The sequence below is a fragment of the Macrobrachium nipponense genome, chromosome 12 (assembly GCF_015104395.2).
Source record: "Macrobrachium nipponense isolate FS-2020 chromosome 12, ASM1510439v2, whole genome shotgun sequence".
Classification (NCBI taxonomy): domain Eukaryota; kingdom Metazoa; phylum Arthropoda; class Malacostraca; order Decapoda; family Palaemonidae; genus Macrobrachium; species Macrobrachium nipponense.
Window position 1 is genome coordinate 15,472,355 of NC_087205.1, and position 25,684 is coordinate 15,498,038.

Sequence of the window (25,684 nt, forward strand, 5' to 3'; positions counted from 1 at the left end):
ATCGATTACAGTAAAGCCTTTGACTCAGTAAAACGAGAAGTTATGATCGAAGTCATGAAACAGTTCAAAATACATCCAAAAATCATAGAGGCAGTAGCTAATATATGTGAAGGGGATAGCACACTAATAGAGCTAGGGGAGGGAGTTGAACAGGAAATGGGAATTACTAGTGGAATTAGGCAAGGTTGCACAGGTTCTACTTCACTTTTCAAACTGATGACGTATTTAATAATCAAGAAAATGGAGGAGGAAGGGACAGGATTTGAAAATGAATTAGTAAAGATGGGGACACTTTTCTTTGCTGACGATGGGTTAGTTTTAGCTAGTAATATAGAAGATGCAAGAATAAATATAAAAATTTTAATAGATATAGGAAATAAATGTGGGCTAGAAATGAATAAAGAGAAAACCAGCGTCATTATTTTCATTATGAAGGATAAACCAGAAGAGATAGAGAGTATAAAAGTGAGGGAGAACATAACATATTTAGGAATAAAGATAAATGATTCTAGAAATCTGTTTAAGCTACAGAAAAAGGAAATGTTGGATAAAGCACAGAAGTTAGCCAACCTAACCTATTCCGTGATAGATAGAAAAAAGCTGCAACAAAGTTCTACTAGGTAAAACATTCTGGAAAAATACAGCTCTACCATCAGTCTTATATGGAACCAATGCGGTTAATCTAACAGACACAGAAATAGAAAAATTACAAAGAATAGAGAATGGGGTGTATAGGAAAATATTAGGAGTATGTAGAAGTACAGTAGTAGCCACATTAAGGGGGGGAGATAGGAGCATCTTCCATGAAAAGTAGAATTATGAGTGGGAAGATAAGCTATGTAAATAATACTTTAAATGGACGGAAAGAGATACTGAAGAAAATAATTACAGATAGGCAAGAAAAGGGAAGAAAATGGTGGAAAACTGTGGAAAAGTACATGCATGATGTTAAAATCAATTTAAGAAAATTGGAAGGAATGTCCAAAACAGAAATAAAGGACAAAGTCAGAATCTGGGACACAGCGAGGTGGAAAGAAGACTTGGAAAATAAAGTGACTGTGAATATATATAAAATGTGGAAAAGAGAAATAAAAGATGAAGAAATTTATAATAATTCTACTGGTTCAATACTTCTCTTCAAAGCCAGAACCAACTCTCTTAATTTAAATATAGCAAAAAGGCACCAGAATGAGAACACCTGTTGTCCTTTCTGCCATAATACAGTAGAAGACATATTTCATTTCCTCTTATATTGTTGTACTTATAGAGAAGAACGTGTTAAAGCAATAGGGCTACAACAACCCTATGAAGAGAAGGAAAGTGACATAGTAGTTGGGAAATTTCTTTTTACAGGTAACAACGAAATAAGAAAAGAAACCATATACTTGATGTGGAAAAAAAGAGAGAGAGAGAGAAAAAAAAAGGAAAGAGCTCAACAAATAAAAAAAAACAAAAAAAAAACTCAAGATTAAGAGGCACCGTTGCAAAGGCATTGCCTCGACCCATAACTACTACTACTACTTCGGCTAACAATTATTTCGGGTTTTGGTTTGTGAGCGTTATTAGTGAAATTTGCCGTTGGCTGTTACAAATTGATCACTTTATGGTAATGTATCCGAATACTTCTTATTCACCAAGTCTTGAACTCATGCAACATCAACTAGTAGTAGCATAGGCTGTAGTATAATTAGCCTAACCTACAGTGGAGAGCTTAGCCCAGTTCTGTGTTACCTTACCTAGTACGAGGCTAGCTAGGCTACCTAGGTAATTGAGAATTTAATGCTATACTACTACCTAGGTATTTCTTGTCGGTCGAGTGTAATTAACCGCAGAACTGATTATGTTTTTAGTAGATCTAAGCCCTTATATCTCGGCGAACTAACTAGACTCTGGCAGTTGACGTTTTTCTACAGAATTTTACCTCCTGAACAAGACTTTAAAGTAATATTTTTTCGGCCGGCTGTAATTACTAACCTGTAATTTACCTTTGAACTCTATCCTACGGTAAGGGGGACCGAAGGGAATGCAGGGTTTTGGGTGGGGTAAAATACTTGGGAGAATTAGCTACGCCTTAAACTCTATCCTACGGTAAGGATGGCCGTTGGGAAAGCGGGGTTATGGGTGGGGTAAAACACTTTGGGGAAGGTTTTGCCGTGTTATTGTGTTATTTCCTCTTATTTATGACATTTGAAACACGAAATACAAGGTGAAATAAAGCGATAAATAAACCGTTAATAGAGCAGTTACATAGCCAAAATCCATCTAGCCTATTACTACTACTACTATTACGACACCGAATCCTACTGCGCATGCGCCATGTTATAGGAGACTAAGGGGAGCTTTTGCCCCCCCGGTCAGGTAACACGTTCTTCTAGGTTAGGTTAGGTTAGTATCATAACCTAAGTATATGTTACACTCCCTGCTGGTTATGTATCCCACACCCCCTACCAGAATTCAAATATGGCTGTTTGTTTAAGTTTATTGGCCCTGAACCAAACCTTCGAAGATTGTTCAGTCGAAGTAGGCTGTGGCAGTTGACGTGTTCCTATGTTATTTTACTTACTCTACAAGAGTTTAAGGTAGTAATATTTTGCCAGTCGCCTGTAACTAGTATGTTATTTACCTTTGAATTCTGTACGTCGGTACATAGCACCCCTCGTACTGTCGTGTAGTCTTCAAAGGTAAATTACGGTTTAATTATAGTCAGCCGAATAAATATTACTTCAAATTCTTGTTCATTAAGTAAAATAGCATAGGAAAATGTCAACTGCCATAGTCTACTTTACCACGGAATGAGGGCTTAGAATTACCATGTTTTTGCATGCTGGCCATCCTGGAATGCTACCTATTGTGCATGCACAGTGTTACAAGGGGACATTTATTAAAAAGTGGAGTGTCCTTCGCTTGAGGGTCTAGGGGCCATTCGCCCTCAGCTAAGTAACACGGCCAACTAGGTGAGGTTAGGTTAGGGTACGTTAGGTTGGTTTGCTTCCTTTTATAATAGGTTTCCTTTGCCAATCCCCTCTTGAACATATGGCTCCCTAATGACTCATATTTGCGGAACCAGTTCTTCCATTCCATGTGGAGTTGTTACTTACAAATACCAATAGTAAATTTTTTTGGAAGAAATATCAATAGTACATTTTTTTGGAGGATGGAGTTTGAAATATTGAGTTTCTGAGAGATCTAGGCCTACATGTGATTTTTACAAATTTCATATGCATTCCTTTTTTTTTTCTATGAAGCCTATCCTTTGTCTATCAGTAATGGTGAACACACAAGAAAACGTGGTTTTTTTTTTTTTCAGTTTGGAAAGAAAAAAATTGAGGAAATAGATAAATGCATCCTAAGGTAACCTGAAATTTTAGAATGATTTAGGTTAATGTGATGCAACCTAGCTTACCCTAATTTTAGGGCCTATATCTAAATGTAGCATCCCTTTTACAGTCTATAAAGACATGTTTGGAATCAAAGCTTGCCAGCCATTTTGATACTGGAAAAGTAAGATAGCCTAAGCTTAGTGATTTTTCTGTTTTCTCAGATCATGTACAATTATAGCGCTATCCTCAGTTATATTCTACATTTTGTCTATGTTATTATGTGGTGGACATGCCTGTAACCTTTATTTTTCCAATGTATATCCCACAAAGTTAAGCTCAAATTTAGTAAGAAATTTTGCATTGTCAGCTCATTATTTCTGGTTTAGGAGCTGATGTTCACAAAATAATGTAATTTGAAATTATTCTGAGGTATACAGAAGTAATATAAACAAATGTACCTATGTTATCATTTTGAATTCTAAAAGACCAAGCTTATTCTTTGCCATGAGTATATCAAGTCAAATAAAGTAAAAAGCTTTATTTTTTTGTCCTATGAGGACAAGGTTTTGGAATCACCAAAATTACTGTTGGAGGTACTGAAGATATTAAAACTTTATTTGCATCATATATATAGTTAAGAATTTTATGTAGTAGGAGGCAGATTTATGTTGTTGAATTTTTGCTTAATGCAAGAAAACTTTATCTGTAAAATATAATGTTCAAAATTTTTCTCATATCAAGTATCATTGTTAGTTTTTGCTAATAATTTATATCTATATTAAAATTACCAACAACATATATATTATACTGTGTGTCTAATTGTTGTTTGCAGATGTTACGTCGTGGGATTCAGAGGGCAGGTCAATTGACCCAAAGCATTAGGGTACGGTCCTGTTCAAGTAAAATAACTTGGTCAACTGGAGAAAAGACTGATCCAGCACCGCTTGACTGCCCACTGGGGAATAAAGGTGAATACCCAAAAAGATTACCAGATGGAGGCATTGAATACTTTGGCTTCAAATATTACCCAAGGTAATTTATGTCTGTTTGTTGTTACTTTTCTTAAAGAATTTGTATTTTACGCTAGGAGGGTGTAGTATTAGTACTGTTCCAGTGCTCAGTCTTAAAGGAAAATTTTTCAGGGATCCTAGTATGAGGAAGGTTGCATTTCATCCTGTAGTTAATGCATTTTTAAAAGTATTATGCAATAGGATTGCACTTTGCTCTTCACAGTTTTTAGACTATAGAGTATTCATACAAGTATAACAGTACTGTACACATAACAAAGGAATGTTTTTAATTTAGCAATAGAATCAGGATATTGCCATGTTTTAGAATACAGTATATTGTGGCAAAGGAAGTGTGTTTTGATTGTGTTACTGCAAGGATTACTACTATATTTCAAATGCAACATCAGGTCGCACCAATTATGCTCATGTACAGGGTGCTAGGGCTACATTGTAACTTGTTTTCCCCCCTGTTATGTTGATGGAGTGTGGTGAATTCTCAGATTCTGTAATTTCTGTCTTTCCATTATTAATATTATTGTTTTATTTTATTTATTATTTTTTTTTGTCTATCACAGTCCTCCAATTCGACTGGGTGGTATTTATAGTATTATTATTATTATTATTATTATTACAGGCAGTCCCCGGGTTACGACGGGGGTTCCGTTCTTGAGACGCGTTGTAACCCGAAAATCGTCGTAAGCCGGAACATCACCAAAAATGCTGAGAAAACCTTAGTTTTAATGCTTTGGGTGTATATTCAAAACTATGTAAACTGCATTCTTATTGCATTTTGCATAAAAAAAAACTTCAAATATTGATTGTTTTGCATTTTTGGTGTCATATTTCTTCTGCCAGATGAGTGTTGTATGCGTCGTAACCCTGGAACATGCGTCGTAACCCTGGAAATAATTTCTGATGAATATAATTGAAAAGCGCCTTAACCTCGGAACGTCGTAAGCCGAACCCGTTGTGACCCAGGGACTGCCTGTATTATTATTATTATTATTATTATTATTATTATTATTATTATTATTATTATGGTAAGGACGGGCTCATAGTCATAGAATTAGATACAGGTAAAATTAACAGAATAGTTGTGAAAGCTATTTATAAGTGCAGAAGCAACCAATAAATTTAAAGACTGAATAAATAATGGATCAGGAGCATGTTGTAAGGTAGTATTGCAAATTAAATTACGCTTAAGAACAACACCATAACTGCCAAGTTCTGCAGTTTTTTATCAAGAGGAAGACATAACACTTAGGCAGTGTGCAGTGTGTTATTGTGTGTTGCATTAAATAGAATGAGGGTGTGTATACTGAAAAACAAGTAGCATGGATGGAAATGGAGGTGCCGACAAAGAATAATAGACCAACTATCTTGAGGAAGCTATTCAAACAGATAGGTTCCCAGTAATGTTATAATTCTTAATAACTAATAAAGAATAAAACTCACCACTAGATAAATTCTTTTGAAAGTTAAAATGTTCCTGGAATTTGCTGATAACCAGATAGACCATTATTACAAAAATTGTAGAGCAAAAATCAGAAGCAGTTCTTATCTATTTAGTGTTTTAATTCTAAAAATAGAAAACATTTTTTACAAATTTCTCCAAAGGAGTAAAGCTAGGGTCAAAGGTAACTCCTGATACATATTGGTACTTATTTTTACAGGGAATCAGGGAGTGAGTGCAGTAGAACATATTAAATTGACCAACAATTTTAGCCAGTTTCACTCTTAATTGAATTTCATATCCTACCAGTATGCTATAGGCTACTGTTAAAGCAAGCAATTACAGTTCTTCATTTCAAAGACTGAGATGATTTGGACATTTGTCAAGGAAGGGTGAAGAACTAAGTAAAAGATAATGGCAGTATCAGGGTGCAGACCAGTAGGTCTAGATGGGAATTTAAGTGTAAGTGCATGTGACAAACAGCAGTCGAACCCTGTCAAGGGCAGCTGATGTAAAAACATCACTGATGATGATGATGCCAGTTGGAAGGTGGGATATGTATCAGAGTGTGGTTTCCCTTACCATCACCACAAGTTAAGCTGTCATTTCATGAAATCCTTGAACTGTTTGCTTTTTCATCATAGTAACTGATTAGCATAGTCCTAGCTGGTTTGCTACCTTCTCTTGACTTGTAGCATTAAGTTCCATAAATAGTTTGGTGGTTGTTTGAATAAGTAAATGTTGACATTGTTTCTTAAACTACTCTGTCACAGAAACAGTATGAACATTGAGCTTAAACATTGTGAAACATTAAGTACGGTAAGTTTATTGTTCAGTGCATAATCATTTCATTACAGGCACCCTGACGCAGTTGATCCTCCCTATGAACCATCACCACTCCATTTAGTTACCAGGGTTAGAAGTCTGAAGCGTAAACCCCACTGGGAAAAGGATATTATGAAGAGGTTCGGCCTTGAGAGGGTATGTTAATTTCTTTCTTGTGTTAACGCGTATCTTATGCAGTACAGTACATAACTCCATGTTAAGCATATCTGAAAAAGGATATTATGAAGAGGTGTATTAATTTGTTCTTAGGATAACATCTACATACTCTGTACTGTATATAAATCCATGTACAACATGTTCTTACATAAATATAAACCACATACAGTACATTTATAAAGTATGCATGAACCACAGAGTACATTCGTAATGTGTACAGATTCATAATGAGCACGTCAACAGGCCATTATTGTACTTTTTTGAGAGTCTTAACTAAATACAATGTGTTAAAAAAAGAAAACAGTGGCAACAAAAAGATAACATACAACAATATCTTGCAATATAAGACCTCTGATGCTGTAATAGAGTAGTATATTCTACAACATAGTAATCAACTTTCATTGCTAAATACAGAATGTTTCATTGTAATTTTTAAATTTTTGTGAAATTATGCTTCTGTTTTTTTTTTTTTTTTTTTTTTTCATTTCATATAAATGTCAGTTTTATACATTCAACTTACCCGTCAGATATATACATAGCTATTACTCCGTCGTCCCCGACAGAAATTCGAATTTCGCGGCACACGCAGCAGGTAGGTCAGGTGATCTACCCCCCCCGCCGCTGGGTGGCGGGAATAGGAACCATACCCGTTTTCTAATTCATATTTTTTCTGTCGCTTGGAATGTAAAACAACGTTTGCAGTTCCTCCTGATGGATTTTCGTGTTTCATCGCCATCGATCGTCTGGGCTAACTTTTACAGGGAAGTAATGGATCTTTGGTTCGGCATACGCTTTTGTTAACTTTTTGATAATATTAACTTCGAAAATTTCGAAGATTAGTGACGTCTAACTACCGAAGTTTTCGGTAGACACTCATGCACTTTCACAAAAGTGAATTACTTATACTTTCATGAAAGGGAATTACTTATATTTATTCATTAATACAAATAAGTGTTAGATTTGATTGAGAAATGTATATCTTTCTTCCTAGTTGGGGAAAGTCAGAAAAGTAAACTATCCTTTAGAAGCTTTATTAGCTCTTGTGTTAACGAGCAAAATTATAGTAGTAACAGTACTAGTAGTTGTTGCATCCTCATCACCTTCTTTACTCCGCAGAATCTACAATATCAATATTTGCAAATTGTAGACTTTGGATATAGTTCAAATGCTAACTCTTAGAACGTAAGAAGTGAATATAGTGTTCCCCCATTACAATGGAGGGTGCGTCTGATCGGCTCTGTCTCGCTCTCAGGTCTAGACCTCTTCCAAGCTCACAAGCCCAGAGGAGAAGGAATGTCGAAAACCGTAAGGAGGTTTCAGAGAATCCCCACCGGTCAGGCGTCCCTCGGCAGGTTCTGTAGAGCGTCCCAGACTGCCAGGGATAGCCATTGGAAAGGCATCCTAAAACAGTGTTTTATGCATGACACTTACCTGGCAGGTATATATATAGCTTTATCTCTTGACGCACTGGCAGAATTTCAAAACTCGCGGCAAACCGCTAGTACACTGGTAGTTCAGGTGATCGGGCCACCACCCCGCTCCCGTGGCGCTGGTACTTGGAAACTATTCCCGTTTTCCTCAGATTTTCTCTGCCAGCCGAACCGGCAACATCGTTGTTGGTTCTATGTTAGAATTTTCCTGCTCGTTATCTGACTTTTGGATATTGGTATCGTATTCACGAAGTAGTAGTGGCAATCGCATTTTGTTTGGACCTTGTTTAGTATGTCTGATTCAGGAAGTATGTTTAGAGTTTGTGTGAAAGAAGGGTGTAAGGTGAGACTGCCGAAATCATCGGTAGATCCACATACTATTTGTAAGAAGTGTCGGGAGTTTGTATGTACGTGGGACAATAGGTGCAATGAATGTCAGTGTCTGAATGAGAAAGAGTGGAAGGCTCTTATGAAGTATGTGGAGAGATTAGAAAAAGATCGGGTTAGAAGAAATCTGTATCTAGGAGTGAAAGATCGGATCTTCGAGTAAACCTTTGGATGAATCTTTGCATGTGTCTTCTCCAGCTCATTCACATGTAGATGTAGCACCTTCCCCCCAGGTTTCTCCTGCTCCAGTTGCTGTATCTGAGGATACTACTGATCCACAAATAGTGAAAGTTGTTCGCTGCCCTTGCGTCCAGTGGGAGGACAAATTAAACGATTAACAGACAAAGTGGAAGTGTTTGGTGACAGTGTTGTGGAGGGGGCGGGGGGCGCCTGATCGTCTCTCTCGTGCTCCTAGACCGAGACCTCTGTCAAGCTCCCAGACCCAAGGGAGAAGGCATGTCGACAGTCGAAGGGAGGAGAGAGGGGTTGACTTGCGATCAGTCGTCCCTTCAGGCAGTCCTGTTGATAAGTCCCAGGCTGCTGCAGTACGCCATAGAAAAGGCGATACTGGGAAGTGCGTTATTCTTCGGATAGTTCAGCCTCGGGAAGGAGTAGGCGGTTCGCGGAAGTATCGCGTCCTCTCAAGAGGTCATACTTTCGTCCTCTTCACAGGAGGAAACGGGCTTTCGACAAGAAGGGTGGAGTAGCCCTGAGATTTTTTCATCGGAGGATGAAGAGATGATCCCTATCAAAAGGAAGAGGATTTCACGTCAGTTGGAAGTTCGCTCGCCTCTTCGTGTTAGCCCGGTGCGTCCTCGATATCTCCTCATCATCAGGAGTCTCGTAAGGAGGCGGAAACGAAGGAGGTGCTGCGGGACATGCAGCAGAGATTGGCAGTGAGTGTTCAATCATGGGAGAAGCTCCCGAACAACCTTCGGTTAGACGTAAGGACTCGTCTCTCCCGGTTAAGTCCTCCAAGAGGACGCAGGACGTACAACGCGATCCAGGACGCAGTGCGTCCCTTAAGAAGGACGAAGTACAGGACGCAGGACGCAAGAGGAGAAGTGATGGACGCATGGTGGACGCATACGTTCAGGAGGACGCAGGACGCAGGCGGCAGCAAGTCAAAACATTGTCTCGACAAGGAAGAGAGGAGTTTTATAGGGAGTCAGTGCCGCATTCGCTTTCTAAACAGGAGCTGCATAAGGACTCTGTATTGGAGAGTCAGCAGGATCTTGGTTTCAAGATATTCTTCGCAGGAGGAAGAATTTGCGGAGAGTGCGGAAGAGGACAAGACGGAAGCTCCTTCTTCGGACTACAGGAGGCTAACAGAGTGCCTCTTTCTTTGTTTGAAGGAGATTTTCAACCTTCACAGGCCCGCCATCGCCTTTGTCGCAATTTTCGAAGACGAAGACAGCCAAGAAAGCGTCGTTTTTGAAAATGACTTTGTCCATTTCGGCCAAGAAAGCCCTTCAACGCGTAAATGAGTGGTTGAAGGAGAAGAAAGAGTCGGGGTGGAAGGACTTTGTATTTCCTCCGGCCAAGTTGGCTTCGAAGTCTGGTTGTTTGGTATGCTACGGGAAAGTCTTGGCCTGGAGTGCCCTGCCTCCTCCCAGGGAGACTTTTCAACAAATAGTGGATAGCTCCCGTAGACATGCTTTGTCATTCAGCCAAAGTGTGGTGGACTTCGTCGGAGTTCGACCATTTACTCAAAGGTATCTTTAGGACGCCTTTGAGGTGTTTAATTTTCTTGACTGGTCGTTGGGGGCCCTGGCTCGAACTTCGGAGATGGAAGAGTCGTCAGTATCCGAGTTGTCGAGAAGTATTATGTCCTGTATGGATAAAGCCTTGAGAGATGGAGCTAATGAATTGGCTTCAATTTTACAGCAGGCGTCTTGAAGAAAAGACATCTCTTATGCTCGTTCGCTGCTAAAGGAGTGTCGAACGCGCAAAAGTCGGTAGTTGATGTTCTCTCCTCTGTCAGGACAGCTCTTCCCGCAAGAGATCATTAAGGACTATCTCTCTCCCTCACTCAGAAGGCGAATCAAGATCTTCTTACGTCATCGGTAAGGAAGTATTTACCTTCTAAGGTCATGAATAAGATACGAAGGATACGAAGACAGCACAGCAGCCCTTTCGGGGTAGGACTTTCGCTCGACCAGCATTTAGAGGGAAAAGAGTTCCAACCAAAAGAGGGGCCCAAAACTTCAACCAAACAATGAGTCAGAAGTCCTCCAGACTTGTGTGGGGGCCAGACTTTTAGACTTCTGGGAAGTCTGGCAAAGCAAAGGAGCGGATCCTTGGTCCGTAAAGGTAGCGAAGGAAGGGTACAAGATTCCCTTTCTCAAGAAACCAACCTCTCGCTACAGCTCCGAGAGCCCTAGGGGCTATTACATCGATTTAGAGAAGAGAGAGGCTCTTTGGCATCAGGTCGTCACCATGATAGAAAAGGGGGCAATAGAACCGGTTTCTGGATCACGAATCCCCAGGGTTTTACAACCGTCTGTTTCTAGTACCGAAATCATCAGGAAGTTGGAGGCCGGTACTGGACGTAAGCCAGCTAAACTTGTTCGTAGAAAAGACCAAGTTTACGATGGAGACGAACGATTCAGTACTGGCAGCGGTACGACAGGGGACTGGATGGTAACATGGACCTTCAGGATGCGTACTTCCATATTCCAATTCATCCAAGGTCCAGGAAATATTTGAGATTCGTGATCCAGGGAAGGATTTATCAATTCAAAGCCCTGTGTTTCGGGCTGTGCACGGCGCCTCAAATTTTTACAAGAATGATGTCGAATGTGGCGAAGTGGCTTCATTTGGCAGGAGTCAGAGTCTCTCTCTACCTCGACGATTGGCTCATAAGAGCACAATCAAAACAGCAAATGTCTGGAGGACACGGACGTCAACATTGGAATTAACTCAGCAACTGGGTCTGATGGTGAACCTGGAAAAGTCACGATTGATCCCCTCTCAGGAACTAGTTTATTTGGGGATTCTGATATCCTCAGTGACTTTTCGGGCTTTTCCGTCACCCGCAAAGGCAGACCATGTGTATACGGAAAGTGCAAGAATTCCTAATGAAAGACCAATGCTCAGCGAGAGAGTGGATGAGCCTCTGTGGGGACACTCTCTTCGTTAGAGCGGTTCATTTCACTAGGGAGACTTCACATGAGGCCCTTACAGTTCTTTCTGAACGAAGTCTGGCAAGAAGATCGCAACCAGATTCCTTCCGGTTTCCAATTCCTCGAAAGATAAAGGGAGAACTAAAGTGGTGGCTAGTTCCGGAGAGGTTGTCAGAGGGTACGTCACTCCAGCAGAGGAACCCAGACCGGATATTATTTTCCGACGCGTCAGACGCAGGCTGGGGAGCGACGCTGGGCCCTCGGGAGGAGTCAGGCCTTTGGAGCGAAGAAGAAAAGGCATGGCACATAAACAGGAAGGAACTGATGGCGATCTTCTTGGCTATGAAAGCGTTCAGACCGTGGATCAGCGGCAAAGTGGTGCAGATCAACGCGGGACAATACCACAGCTCTGGCATATATACGGAAACAAGGAGGAACCCACTCGTTGTCCCTTTGCAACCTGGCGAAGGAGATTCTTCTTTGTGGTCGCAGAGAGAAAACGTCACCCTGCTCACCAGGTTCATTCAGGGAGAAGAAGAAGTCAGGGCGGATCTGTTGAGCAGGGACGGACAAGTGCTTTCCACGGAGTGGATGTTGCATCTTCAAGTATGCCAGAGACTGTGGAAGCTCTGGGGCACTCCAGTAGTGGATCTTTTCGCTACCGCAGCGACGAAGAGGTTACCGAACTATTGTTCTCCAATCCCGGACCCTCTTGCAGTCGCAGTCGATGCCTTCCTACTAGATTGGACGGGTCTAGATGCATACGCTTTCCCCCCCCGTTCAAGATTTTAGGAAAGGTAATGAAAAAATTCAGGGAAAGTCGAGGAACAAGGCTGACCCTGATAGCCCCATACTGGCCGGCCCCAAAACGTGGTTCACAGAGGTACTGGAATGGACAGTAGATTCTCCGAGAAGTCTACCCACGAGAGTAGATCTTCTCAAACAACCCCACTTCGACAGGTTCCACAAGAACACCCTCGCTCTGGGTCTGACTGCGTTCAGACTATCGAAAGACTTGTCAGAGCGAGGGGGTTTTCTAGAGAAGCAGCGAAGGCAGTTGCAAGAGCACGAAGGCCATCGACTATCAAAGTGTACCAGTCGAGTGGGAGAACTTCCGTAAATGGTGTAAGAATCGGAAGATTTCTTCATCCAGTACCTCTGTGACACAGATTGCAGATTTCCTGCTATACCTGAAGAAAGAACTAGGTTTGGCTAATCAGACGATTAGAGGCTATAAGTGTATGTTGTCTGCAGTGTTTAGACACAGAGGTTTAAACCTGTCCAATGACGCAGATCTTAGAGATCTCCTCAGATCGTTTGATACAAAGAAGGATCGACGGTGCAGAACCCCTTCTTGGAATTTGGATGTCGTTCTCAAATTCTTGGAGACGGATAAGTTCGAAACCTATGGGCAGTGCGCCTTTGCGAGAGCTAACGAAGAAAACTATCTTCTTAGTAGCCTTAGCTACAGCTAAAAGGATTAGCGAGCTGCAAGCTATTGACAAGCAAATAGGATGGAAGCACAACAAAGCAGTGTTCTTTTCAACAGGAGTCTTAGCAAAGAATGAGAATCCTTCGCATCCATGGCCAAGATCATTTGAGATTGAAGGACTGGCTGATCTGGTAGGTCAAGAACAAGAAAGGGTTCTTTGCCCAGTAAGAGCCTTACGGTTTTACGTAGAAAGAACAAGAAGCATTAGGGGAACTTCATGTTCTCTGTGGTGCTCCGTTAAAAGATCCTACTAGACCTATGTCTAAAAAACGCAATGGCTTTCTTTGTAAGAGAAGTCATTAAAGATGCTCATTTGCTTTGTCAGGAGGAATGCTTCGGTATAATTAAAGTTAAAGCTCATGAGGTGAGAGCAGTAGCTACGTCCTTAGCATTCAGGAAAAATTTAGCCCTCAAGGGACATTATAGATTCAACGTATTGGAGGACAAACTCTGTGTTTGCCTCTCATTACCTTAGAGACGTGAAGACAACTTTTGATAATTGTCAAACGTTTAGGCCCGTATGTATCCGCAGGTACAGTACTGGGCAAAGGAGTTTCCACCCCACACCAACCTAATAACATGCTAGGTTTTTATATTAATTAGGTTATAGTGGTTTTTATGGTTGTCTGAGAAGGTTAAGACCAGCTCAGTCTGTTGGTTAGTGTTATTATATGTGTGTGTGGTTCAGGTGACTAACTTTCCTAGCATGAATGGCCCGTGGTAAATGAGGGCTAGGGTTCTCTGTCAACAAAAATTGGTCACGTCCAGTTGTCGGGCAGGCCCTTATTGTTAGCTTTCTCAACAAACAGGTCACGTCCTAGTTGAGAGCTACTAAGGTTTAGCAGGCTAAGAGGCGGAGGACCTACGAAGTCAGCTACCTTAGCAGGTAAGGAACATAATACATAGTTCTAAAAATTTAGTTAATTTTTGAATTATGACGATGTTGCTGTCTATGACCCACCTCCAAATGTGTCAATCAGCTATATATATACCTGCCAGGTAAGTGTCATGCATAAAAATGGTATTGTTATGATACAATAAAGTTTTATGCATACTTACTGGCAGGTATATATAATTAAATTCCCACCCTCCTCCCCTCAGGAGACAGGGGGTTCAGAGAAAATCTGAGGGAAAACGGGAATAGTTCCAAGTACCAGCGCCACGGGAGCGGGGTGGCCATCACCTGAACTACCAGTGTACTAGCGGTTGCCGCGAGTTTTGAAATTCTGCCAGTGCGTCAAGAGGATAAGCTATATATATACCTGCCAGGTAAGTATGCATAAAACTTTATTGTATCATAACAATACCATTTTCTCCCTTTTTATGCCTACTGTTCCATGATGGATAGGAGAACTTCGAATAATGATGAATTTGACGAAGATCCTCGTAGTAAATGCCTTCTGGTAGGATTATTCAAATGAGAATGACTTTAATCGATCCACCTTTCGAATCAGGCGACGATTTAGCGCCTTCTAATATTAGAGATCATTCGATAACACTTGTGATAAAGTCATTGTTCGAACATTTTTTCGCAACTAGATGAGAAACGCTATCCCATGGGCGGGGGTATGAAATTGTTAGTTTCAACATAAGATTCCCCATCGGTGCATTTTTAGATATAGATCTATTCTGATAAGAACGATTTAGATTATTTGTCAATCGAATGAATTATATGGATCTCGTTGAGTGATAAAGCATATATGTATGCTTTTAAGCTTCTAGCTCCTACATGCTTAGGACAAATCGCCTTAGGGACTACGGTATGGCAAGGCATACTCACATACCGAAACTTTATGTTATAATGGTTCAAGTGGAAAATCCTTACAAAATTTCCTAAATTAATACGGTTTACCTTAATGTAAACAGTATTATAGAGTATTCTATTACGCTAGGAGTATGAGTTATATGATGCTTTCGTGTCTTCGAGAAGTGATCGGAGAAGCATATCTTTATTGGTGAATTGAGAGTAGGATAGAAACATTTTCTTCGTGTTAGAAGAGGTTTCCATGAATTACCAGTACCCTTCTAGGACTTTCCTAGGAAGAAATTGTTTAAAAGGATTGTTTTGACGACACCTATTTAGTTTCTAGACTTGTCGAAGTCTCGTTCGCTTAATTATGCTTATATAAAACTTCCTGAATCTCGATAATAATCTTATAAGATTCCTTTATTTAATGGAGTAACTGGCAACTCTGGAAAGGGAAGGCCAGTCGGCTTTCGAAGACTGCTTTCGCTTTGAATTGAGAGAGACCAGCGGCAGTACCATGTTGTTCTCAGTCGTGAGCAGTCGGTTTCAGCTCTCTCTCCTGCGGAATGGGATAACTAACCGTATCTCTTCCCTACAATCGTGGTCTTAGCCTCGGATTGAGGGAATACTGAAGCTGTCATAAATAAATATTGTCTGCCTTTTGTTAGGAAGCTTTCAATAAGAAAGATATTACAACCTTTCAATGCTGTTTACTGTAGATAACATGATTAAAGGATTCTAATGCAGCAGAACATTATATTATTTTAATGCACTCATACTTACGAAAGCATGTCTTATTAGAGTACATAACTTAGTGAGAAGAGATGTAATAGAGATTCACTTCAAGACTACGCTATGGTTTTAAGTCTTCGAGAAACGACACAACCGTATTTAGAATCGGGATATTTGCGCAGAAGTGTATGAGTCGAATGGGAAACATTCTTTTAGTAGTGGGAAATGGTTTCCCTGAATGGATTATACTACGTATGTAATAGTTATTCATAATAAGAACGGAATTAACATGTGAAAGGATGTCGGGTACCATAAAGACACAGATGTTCTGGCACATAACATAAAGAGGAAAATTGAGAAGAAAAATCCAACTATGGAAGTACTGTAAAATTATAGGATTCTTACAGCACCTCTTCTTATTTTGATATCGAGATTTCCTGACCACGGTTGCAAGTAATGGGCCAGAAGCGTGACACCTCCCAGGAGCGAGGCGCCAGGCAAGCGCGAGGACGCTGCGAGGCGCGAGACGCCAGCCAGAAGCGTGACGCCTCCCAGGAGCGAGGCGCCAGGCAAGCGCGAGGACGCTGCGAGGCGCGAGACGCCAGCCAGAAGCGTGGACGCCTCCCAGGAGCGAGGCGCCAACAGGCGCAAGACATCAGGATCTCCAATTTCTCAGTATTTGGAGATAGACTTTCCAAGAGTTTCCTCTTTGAGAACTGACACAAGATCAGTTTTTTCCTGACAGGGAAACAAGTTGTCGCACAGGCGGCCGTGGCCCTTGTCAGGATTAACTGAAATTGCGGAAGTCTCTAACAAGAACAGACTTCTCATGTCAGGTGATATAGTGGTCGCGTGAGCGACTTCTTTCCTGGCAAGAAGAGTTGTTTTGGGGGAAACTTTCTTTGCCAGATCAACCCTCTACTGTCAATTATTCTAGATATCGCACAGGCGAACGTAGTACGTGTCAGGATAAGTGGGTTCTTCTGCTTTATAGACCTTTACATGGTGAGAGAACCGATATCTTTAGAAGTCTCTCGCTTTCCTCAACCTTATGAGACAAGTGATAGAAAATATATCAGACTCATAAGTTAATCTGGGTGCAGGTTTTAGAAAGACCTTGGCAACCCCTTTTTTTATTGCACGTTTCGGCTAGTCCCTTGAACCATGCAGCTCCTCTTTCTCCTCTTTCATTGTTATTAACAGGATGTTTACTACTCCTACTCCTATGTAAACATATAAACAAGGGGAGACCTTGTAATGTTTTGGTATTGGAAAAGACTCGTAAGAGCTCTCCAGTATTGGTGTGAGAGGCTTTTTTTCAAGTATTTAGAACCGTACATTACGGCCTGATGTCCTAGGAAGGAATCTTGAATGATTCTCCTCGATCCTGGATCATTTATTAGGAGAATAGGATAATAATAATTTGTTGTTTTGCTGAATAACGATGATAGAATTTTCCATTCTCTCGTTGCCCAGGCACGAGGACGGGAAGAAAGAATATAAGAGAGAGGTAGCAATCTACGCCATCTTTATTTTATAGAAAGGGAATAAAAATTTAGTTCTTTTTTTTTTTTTCCCCTTTTTCCCCTAAAAAAAAAATATAAACTCTTACAGAATGTAAGACAAAGGGCGTCAAAGAAAGAAGAGGATAATACGTTATGCCTCATTTTAGACTAGAGAGGTTGGATTCACAGATGGTCACGTTCTTCTCACAGCAAGTTTTAGGAAGTCCTTTCCAAGACAGTCTGAATATTCTTTCAGCATCAATTTTAAATGGACCTTAACAACCTCTCCACTCTGAGTCTGTCTGCGTGCAGACTGACCAGAAGTGGACATGAATGAGAGGATGTTTCAAGGTAAATGACAGTAGTCATGAATAAGATATATAATTACTGCAGATCATGCTAGAGGGAATGAGGAAACTGTCCTCTTCCGATACCTCAGTGAACCACATGGCGGTTTTTTCTTCCCTTTCAGAGGGAAGAATCACCTTTGTATATTTCTGCTATCAAAGAACGCAGTAAAAAGCTATACTCTGTCTCTATAAAGGGAATTGGAGATAGCAGAGCATTAAGATCTTCGGGATCTTATACAATACCTCTATACGACAAGACTAGAGATCTTATAATACAATGGGATCCTATTTGGGCCTCAGATTCCGTGTTCTGACAAGATGGAACTGCTCCTCATCAATGTTTCTCTTGGTACTAGACGACCAAAAGGATGAGTGAAATTTTGGGCTTGGAATCTGGAATCAAATTCTAGAAAGACTAGGCAATGGGTTCCAGCCAGCATGGTATGTTTGGCAAAAGAACTAAAACCTTTTATTCCTGGATCAACGCTTTCAGATAAAGGATTCGTTGTCCAGGCAATGTATTTACGTTGTCATCTACAAAAGAAGATAAGGTTTAAACGTTTGCTGACAGAGTCTTTGGAATACGATGAGGGCTTAAAAAACCACTTCCCAGAAGGTTCGAAGAGATATTTAAAGAGCTAGAAATCAGAAATCCTCCCAATTTCAGCTCAGAATCTCCTTAGACTTCCAGGCTCTTTCCCTGCCTTCGTGCAAGGATAGGGAAGATTTTGCAACAAGAGAACTCATCAACATGTAGGAAGAGTGGCTCGTTAAGCAACGGAAGTACTCAAGTATGATCCTCCTCGGAGGAAGACTGGTCTCTCGGACTATTAGATTTCCTATCGTCTACTGGATGTAGCTGACTAAAATTACCTCCCCTTGTTACGGAGGCCATAAGCTCAAAGTGAAAGAATTTCTTCCACCCTTTTCCATTCTCCTGATAAACGATTGTGGATGTTCAGACTTTCGGACAATGTAGCGCCAATCAGGCGCCAAATGCCAAACAGGCGTAAAGACGCCAGAGCAAGACAGTCCAAATAAACACTGTCATTGTCTGATGAGGAGAAGGAGTAGGCCTCCAATCTGGCGCAGATGCGCTAGAGGCGAATAAATCAGGCAAATAAAGTGTCCGAGGTGGACATCGCCAGTTTTCATCGAGACTCTTAACAAGCTCGAATCTCCAGCAAGTGGGGAGAAGTCAGCCAGGCGCGAGGTGCCAGGCAAGCGAAGCGCCAGCCGCGAGTGAGGCGCCAGCCAGGCGCAAGACGCCAGGCAGGCGCGAGGCTCCAGCCAGGTGCGAGGCACCAGGCAGGCGCAAAGCGCAAGCCAGGCTCTGGGCTTCATCCAGAAGAGATCTATTTCAAAGAAAGCCCTGGTCTTCTTTGGAACAGTGGAATCTCTAAAGCACTTCTTGAGTAACTTGATGATTCCTTCAAACAGCTAAGAATTAAAAGCGCTTGAAGTGCGAGCTTTTAACAATTCTTGTTCTTTCCATAACAATATGTCGTGAGAGACATATTTGCTGTAATAACGGGAGATGCAACTCTGTGTTGACTTCTCTTTGCACGAAGGAGATCAAGCGGGCCTATGAGAGATCCTTCTCTCTTTGTTATACATGTCCACGGATGCGTTGCTGGGATAGGGAGACGACACTGATCCTTAACTATACTCTGTTTTTTTCCATCTGTCCATTCGCCTGTGGTGTTTTTGTATGGTAACACTGCGTCCCGGGTTTTAAATAGTTACGGTATGTGTAAGTTTTAGGTAAATAAAAGGATATCTGGATGTACATTTGCAACTGAAAAGTGTTTTAATAATTTACTGTATGCGAAGTACACCGTTAATATTCGAAATAGGATATTATTATTATTGTTGATGTCAGCTGAATGTAACTATCTAAAGCCCGGGACGCAGTGTTACCATACAAAAACACCACAGGCGGATGGACAGATGAAAAAAAACAGAGTATGTATAGTGAATTAAAAAAAAAAAAAAATTATTTTTTTTAACATAAGTGTATTATTTTCTGGGGTTATTTGAAATGAGTTTGGGGATAGCTCTTTTCAAATTAAGCACAAACCCTCGTGTTAGGGTCAGGTGATCGGGATCGGGTTGTTTGTCTCCTTAAATTATGCCAATAGGCATTGGTGTATTGTCATGTAAGTGGATAAGACCCCATTGACAAATGACCACTAGATTCTGTCAAGTAAGTGGATAAGACCCCATTGACAGATCTACAAGAACTCTTAGCCATAGGTCACATCCTCGCTGAGGCTCTTGAGACGAAGCAGACTACTAGCAATAGCTAGGAAGTCGACCCTTCGTCTAAACACATAGGAACCAAGGTTTTATTTATTTATTACCTACAACGTATGTTGTTTACCTGTATATTCAGTAATAGCTGTCTTTTACCCTCCACCAATGGTGTGAATCAGCTATGTATATATCTGACGGGTAAGTTGAATGTATAAAAATGATATTGTTATGATACAATAAAGTTTTATACATACTTACCTGGCAGATATATACATAGCTATTACTCCGTCGTCCCCGACAGAAATTCGAATTTCACGGCACACGCGGCAGGTAGGTCAGGTGATCTACCCCCCTGCCGCTGGGTGGCGGGAATAGGAACCATACCCGTTTTCTAATTCATATTTTTTCTTCCAGCTGTCTCCTGAGGGGAGGCTGGGTGGGCCATTTAATTGTATATATCTGCCAGGTAAGTATGTATAAAACTTTATTGTATCATAACAATATCATTTTTAAGTTCGAATCATGTCAGAAATAAGGTTAGAGCTGTTGCATTTACTGGTTGAAGAAAATTCTGAGCAGACAAGTTACCTTATCCTATCATGTCATTAATTCACAATATCATCATTTTATAAATGGAAGTCAGTAGTAGTTGAAAAATTCATGAGTTATGTACTAAAGAAAATTATGTAGGAAGATGCAAGAACAAGAAAAGGGGCATTTTTTAAAAGAAGTTATTTATCAGAAGTTTATATATAAAATGTAATTTTTAATTATATCATGGGAATGCCATGTGTACATATTTCTTGCCATGGTTATTAAATTTTCCTGTACTCCACTTATGGTCCTGTTAAAGTAGTGGAAAGCATCAAGGTTCAAGTTTATGAACTCTACTTAACAATGTAACATTGGTAATTTCATGTGTTTTATTCGTGCTGATCAGTGTTGAATGGAGAAGTATTGAATAAATATAGATGCTTTACAGTTATGTTTTTCTTTATCAGATTATTGCATGAGCAACATTTCTGATTTCAGAAAAGTTGCAGTATCTCACGAGATATTCCAAGTTAGACTTCTGCAACACTGATGGCTTTCATTTGGTTATGTTTATACATGTAGTGGATTGGTTTGATTTGAGAATGTCACTTGTAATTTTTAATAACATATTTTTTAATGCTCATCTGCCAGTGTGGTCAAAGTTTATGAGAGCTGTATTTTAGCTTTTGGGAGAATATACAGTAAATTATTTGTACGTAGTCTTAAGTCTAGGTCTGCTTGCATTGATATTTCCTGGACTGTTTTCCATCGTATGTGAAAATAAGAAGCACTTCATGTATAACATTCTGAAATTCATGTGTTACAATTTCCTGATTTTTTTTTTTTTTGCTTCATCTTTCCTTGGTATTTCCTCTCTATTACCTTTCTATAGCATGTGTATTGGTATGAATTAACATTTTATCATGAACAAAATATTGATATTTTTCATTTTCAGCGAAGTGCAGTGGCCATAATTAAAAACAATCCTGAAAATAATGCATATCTATGGAAGGTGAAGCATCTTGTGAAAATAGTTCCCATAAAATTGCCCGAAAGCTTACCGGAAGATGCAGATCCAAGACATTGCTTTTTACAGGTAAGTTGTAGTGTTGTTTATTTTGTATATTTACTGTTTCTTAGAAGAGAATGCTTTTTTGCCATCACTGTTCCTACTTGCTGCAAATCCCAAAATTTATATTGGGATAATTGAGTAATGACATACAGGTTTACTTTTTCAAAAGGGCAGTCTACTTATATTTTGCATAATCTATTTCATTTTTCATTGTGCATTATATTCCTTCAAGAAATAAGTTTTTATTTGTTCTGGTGGAAATGTTTCTTAGTTTTACGGATAATTACAATAGGACCATGTTTTTAACGCTCATTATTTAGTTCCCAGTTTGAGAATCTTATTTCTTTAGTTATTTCTATGGTTGTTTCCTTGTTGTCTACTTTCTCATCAAGGATCTGCATGCCTAGAGCTAGGATTAAACTGTCAGTTGAACATGACCTTTTTCAGATATTTTTTTGAGGATTCAGTTTTATGATTACACCCATCATAATAGTTTTCTTTGTGCAAAAAATGCATACTGAAGTATGATCATATTCTTAGGACATTTAAAGCTAGAGTACCAAAAATTTAGTATATGAAAAGTTAACCATTTCTTAGGTTTTTCTGTTAATTATTCCTGTCCCAGGATGCTGAATAACAAGATTGCGATACAGTATTTTTGTAAATGCGTTTTTTCAAGTTCAAATTGTTAGTGTTTGAGTACTTAGAATAGAATTGAGTGTAGAATTTATGCCAAAGGACAAAGACTGGGACTTATGAGAACATTCAGTGTTGAAACTGAAGTTGACAGTAAAAAGGTTTGAAAGGTGTAATAGGAGGAAAACCTTGCAGTTGCAATATGAATCAATTGTTAGGAGAGGGTGGTAAGTAAGAAGAGAGAGATTATGAATTGGAGGTGCAGTAAAAGGAACATAAGGGGTTGCAGCTAAGGGGGATACTGCAAAGAATATTAAGTAATTTGATGGCACTACCCCCTTAGGTTATAGCTTTTGGAATGTCATAGATAGTATATTGAAAGTGAAAGTACGTATATACTATTGAAATTGCAGGCAGTCCCGGGTAATGTCAGACTGATTATGTCGTTCAGAGGTTATGTTGTACTCAGCTTACGTCGTTCTGAAGTTACGTCTCATTTCAAATATACTATTCATCAAAAATTGTTTTCCTGGGTTACAGGATATAGTCTGAACTTAGATATGGCTGCAAATGGTAAATGGTAAAATTTCCCCCCCCCCCCCCCCCCCCCCCACCCCCCCCCCTTTTATGAAAAGCTCAATCAAAATGCAGTTAACGTCATTTCCAAGACACCCAAAGAATTAATAGTAAGGTTTACTTACAATTTTCAATTACGTCTCGGGTTTTGCCATTTTTCGGCTTACGTCATAGCGTAGGAACAGAACTTCTAGCGTAAGTCGGGGATTGCTTGTACTGAATTAAAAATTACCTTATATGCTTTTCAGGAAACAGGCGAGTTCATTTATAATCCACACATCACCGTAAATGAAACCGACCTTGTGGAAGATGAGGAAATTGCAAGGACAAAAATATGCAAGACATTTATTGATGAACATACTCGTAAAAATTGGGAATATCCTTGGCAGATCAAACTGTGCTAGAAATGATTGTTCAATTTTTTCCTTTCAATTAAAGCTGTTTTGATAATATACTTCTTTTTCAAGCTTTATACCACTTTGGCATCATCAATTGATGTAATAAAACAGTTCGTATAGTAATTTTATTTGCATGTATATTGTTTATAAGTTGTTTGTTAATCATTCAAAGTGTCAGTGTAAAACAAATGTACAAAGTGTATTAAAGTAAATAGGATAAAAAATAAAAAAGTCTATAATATATGTATTTATTACAGTCTTGTACATGTACTTCACAGTAACATGTTGCCCACAATATTAAAGATGGTCTTTCCCACATTAATCACAAAACCTTCACAGAAGGCAAACTTTGACATCACAGATTATCGATACATTGCTATATTGAGCCAACAATTATATGCTATACAATAAAAAAAAAAAAAAGGAAAGGAAGACATTCACTACATCACAGTGCCTTGGTTAGAGCTTCAAGTTTTTTCCAATTCTCAAGGTTAATAGACTAGCATACTTGAATCTTTAAGTTAACTCTCGTTTTAGTACTGGAAGTGCATTTGTATTTCAGGTATCCAGTTGCTAAAGTGCTTGCATAAGCATCACGAGAAATATAGAACTGGAAGTGATCATTGATCCATAGAGTAACATCACGCAAAGTAAAGCAAGTTTACTTTGTACAAATAATTAAGTTTATTACCAATTATACATCGATTAAATCATTGTTTTGTCAAGGCACATCCATATTTTTCACTATTGTGCTATTTAAAATAATACTTTCATTCAATGTAATTTTTTATAAATGCTAACTCTGGTTATAATGATGCTGAATGACACCTTGTGCAATATGCCCTTAGTTTATACATTTTAACTGCTGTCAATAACTGAGCAGTTCAAAACACACAATGAAATTTTCCTCGTGCTCTGCAACCCACATCAGTATACTTAAATTAAAAAATACTTTCCCTCTTCCATAAAACATAATGTATATAAATTACTATATGGTCTACCTTGGAGAATTAATGGTAAGTACATATAGTGTTATATGTAAATTTACCTGCATTTTCTCTATTTTAAAATTCTATAAGCACAAATGAAAACTAATTTTCAGTAGTAAAAGTTGGATACATGTTGCAAAGACAAATCTAACATATATAGTATATACTCTGCTTTTCAGTATGACACATGTTGAGTGTTTTTTCAAAAAGGAAGTTCATACACATCATCATCATCATGTGTAAAAAGTATATGCTTAAAAGCCATACACTGTATTGTAGTATTTCAATATGGTGAATATAAAAACCAGTAAAACAATGAGCTCTTAACCTATGATATCACAGACTAAATAGTGCATACAAGAGTCACATGTTACTAGCAAACCTAAATGTATAATGTTTCAGTAGTTTTTCTACTGTATAAATTATAAAGATCCACAGTAAAAGCAAGATGTGATGCTATGGGGAATTGTTTTCGAAGTCAATCACATTAGCACTGGAAAACAAATTTATCATAAACAGGTGACTTGACATTTTTTCTTCTAGCCAAAAATATTTTCCAAGTTCTCCGTTGTTTACATAATAATCAATTATAATTTCTCTGATGGCAAAATAACATGATACAAATATTTGTAAGTGATGACATTTTTTTGAGATTGTAATAAACTAGGATGTGAATGACCCTTTTTATAGCTAGTAAAGATGACTTTTGATTATCTGCATATTTCCTACGCAAACCTTATGGCATGTAACAGCATAGCACACAGCCAATGCAGATTTTATTTTTATTTAGCTTCATTAAGTGTAATTTCTACTACTTTGGCTTTATCTGCTGTGTAGCTTTCATAATAATTTTCCTCAGCATCTTCATCCAATTCTTCATTTTCTTCATAATTTTCATCTTCCTCTTCCTCTTCCTCCTCTTCATCATAGTAGTCTTCATCCTCCTCATCTTCTTCTTCGCCATAATACTCATCATTTTCTTCACCATTAATAGTTAATGTTTCATTTCTCTTGGGAGCATTCATCAGATTTAGATATGGTTCAACATCATATTCAAACATTAAAAAATCTGGTAAATATTTGTAATATAACTGCTTGATCTCACTGGAAGTTAACTGAGAATAATAAGACTTTATAACATCAGTAGTCTTTTTGGATTGGTCAGTTTTATGTGACCACTCAATGTTAACTGTGTCAGACAAACCGCGATGGTAAAGAATAAATTCAGCATCTTTTCCAAGAGTCTCCATTTTAGCAATGACATCGTACCTGATGTGACAAGGTGTACATAGGAGGAATATTGGCTTCCAGTGTTCATCATACTCTTCAACATCAGTGTCAAGGAGATACTGAATAAACTCTCTGAAGGTCGGTTCCTTACGTTCATTTGAGCTGAATTCACTACCAGAACTTGATTTCCTGTAAGCTTTAACAATTCGTTTTCCATATATAGCGTAATAGTATCCACCCCTGAAAAAAAGAAAGAAATATATTAGTATATACATATCTTACCTTCATTGTACAACTGTAAACAACATTACTGCATGTCTTGAATACAGTACAATGTAACGGAAGGTTTCAAGAATATTAAATGTTCATTTGCAGTTCTCAAAAAAATACATAAGTACTGTATAATATACTGAGATAGCAGAATACTGCTTGGCATAAAT

The 25,684-nt window shown here is 39.0% G+C and overlaps 2 protein-coding genes across 3 annotated transcripts in view; one reads left to right on the forward strand and one right to left on the reverse strand.

Moving 5' to 3' along the window:
* Nucleotides 1-1,474: 1,474 nt before the first annotated feature.
* On the forward strand, nt 1,475-23,269 carry LOC135224359 (uncharacterized). Its single transcript, XM_064263285.1, has 5 exons — nt 1,475-1,606; nt 4,153-4,352; nt 6,641-6,764; nt 21,299-21,439; nt 22,876-23,269. Exons 1-5 carry the CDS (start codon nt 1,604-1,606, stop codon nt 23,029-23,031), a joined length of 624 nt encoding a protein of 207 aa, XP_064119355.1. The 5' UTR covers nt 1,475-1,603; the 3' UTR covers nt 23,032-23,269.
* LOC135224358 (carbohydrate sulfotransferase 11-like) overlaps nt 23,260-25,684 on the reverse strand; it is a 111,286-nt gene continuing 108,861 nt past the window's right edge. For both annotated transcript variants that reach the window (XM_064263283.1, XM_064263284.1), the window contains exon 7: nt 23,260-25,484. In XM_064263283.1, coding sequence (XP_064119353.1) covers nt 24,797-25,484 — 688 coding nt within the window. In that variant the 3' untranslated portion in view covers nt 23,260-24,796. The remainder of the gene's footprint in view (nt 25,485-25,684) is intronic.

Excerpts from the sequence above, each read along its gene's own strand:
- LOC135224359 (XM_064263285.1), top strand. Across the intron at positions 4,353-6,640 it reads GGCTTCAAATATTACCCAAG|GCACCCTGACGCAGTTGATC; the intron begins GTAATTTATGTC and ends ATTTCATTACAG. Across the intron at positions 6,765-21,298 it reads AGAGGTTCGGCCTTGAGAGG|CGAAGTGCAGTGGCCATAAT; the intron begins GTATGTTAATTT and ends TTTCATTTTCAG.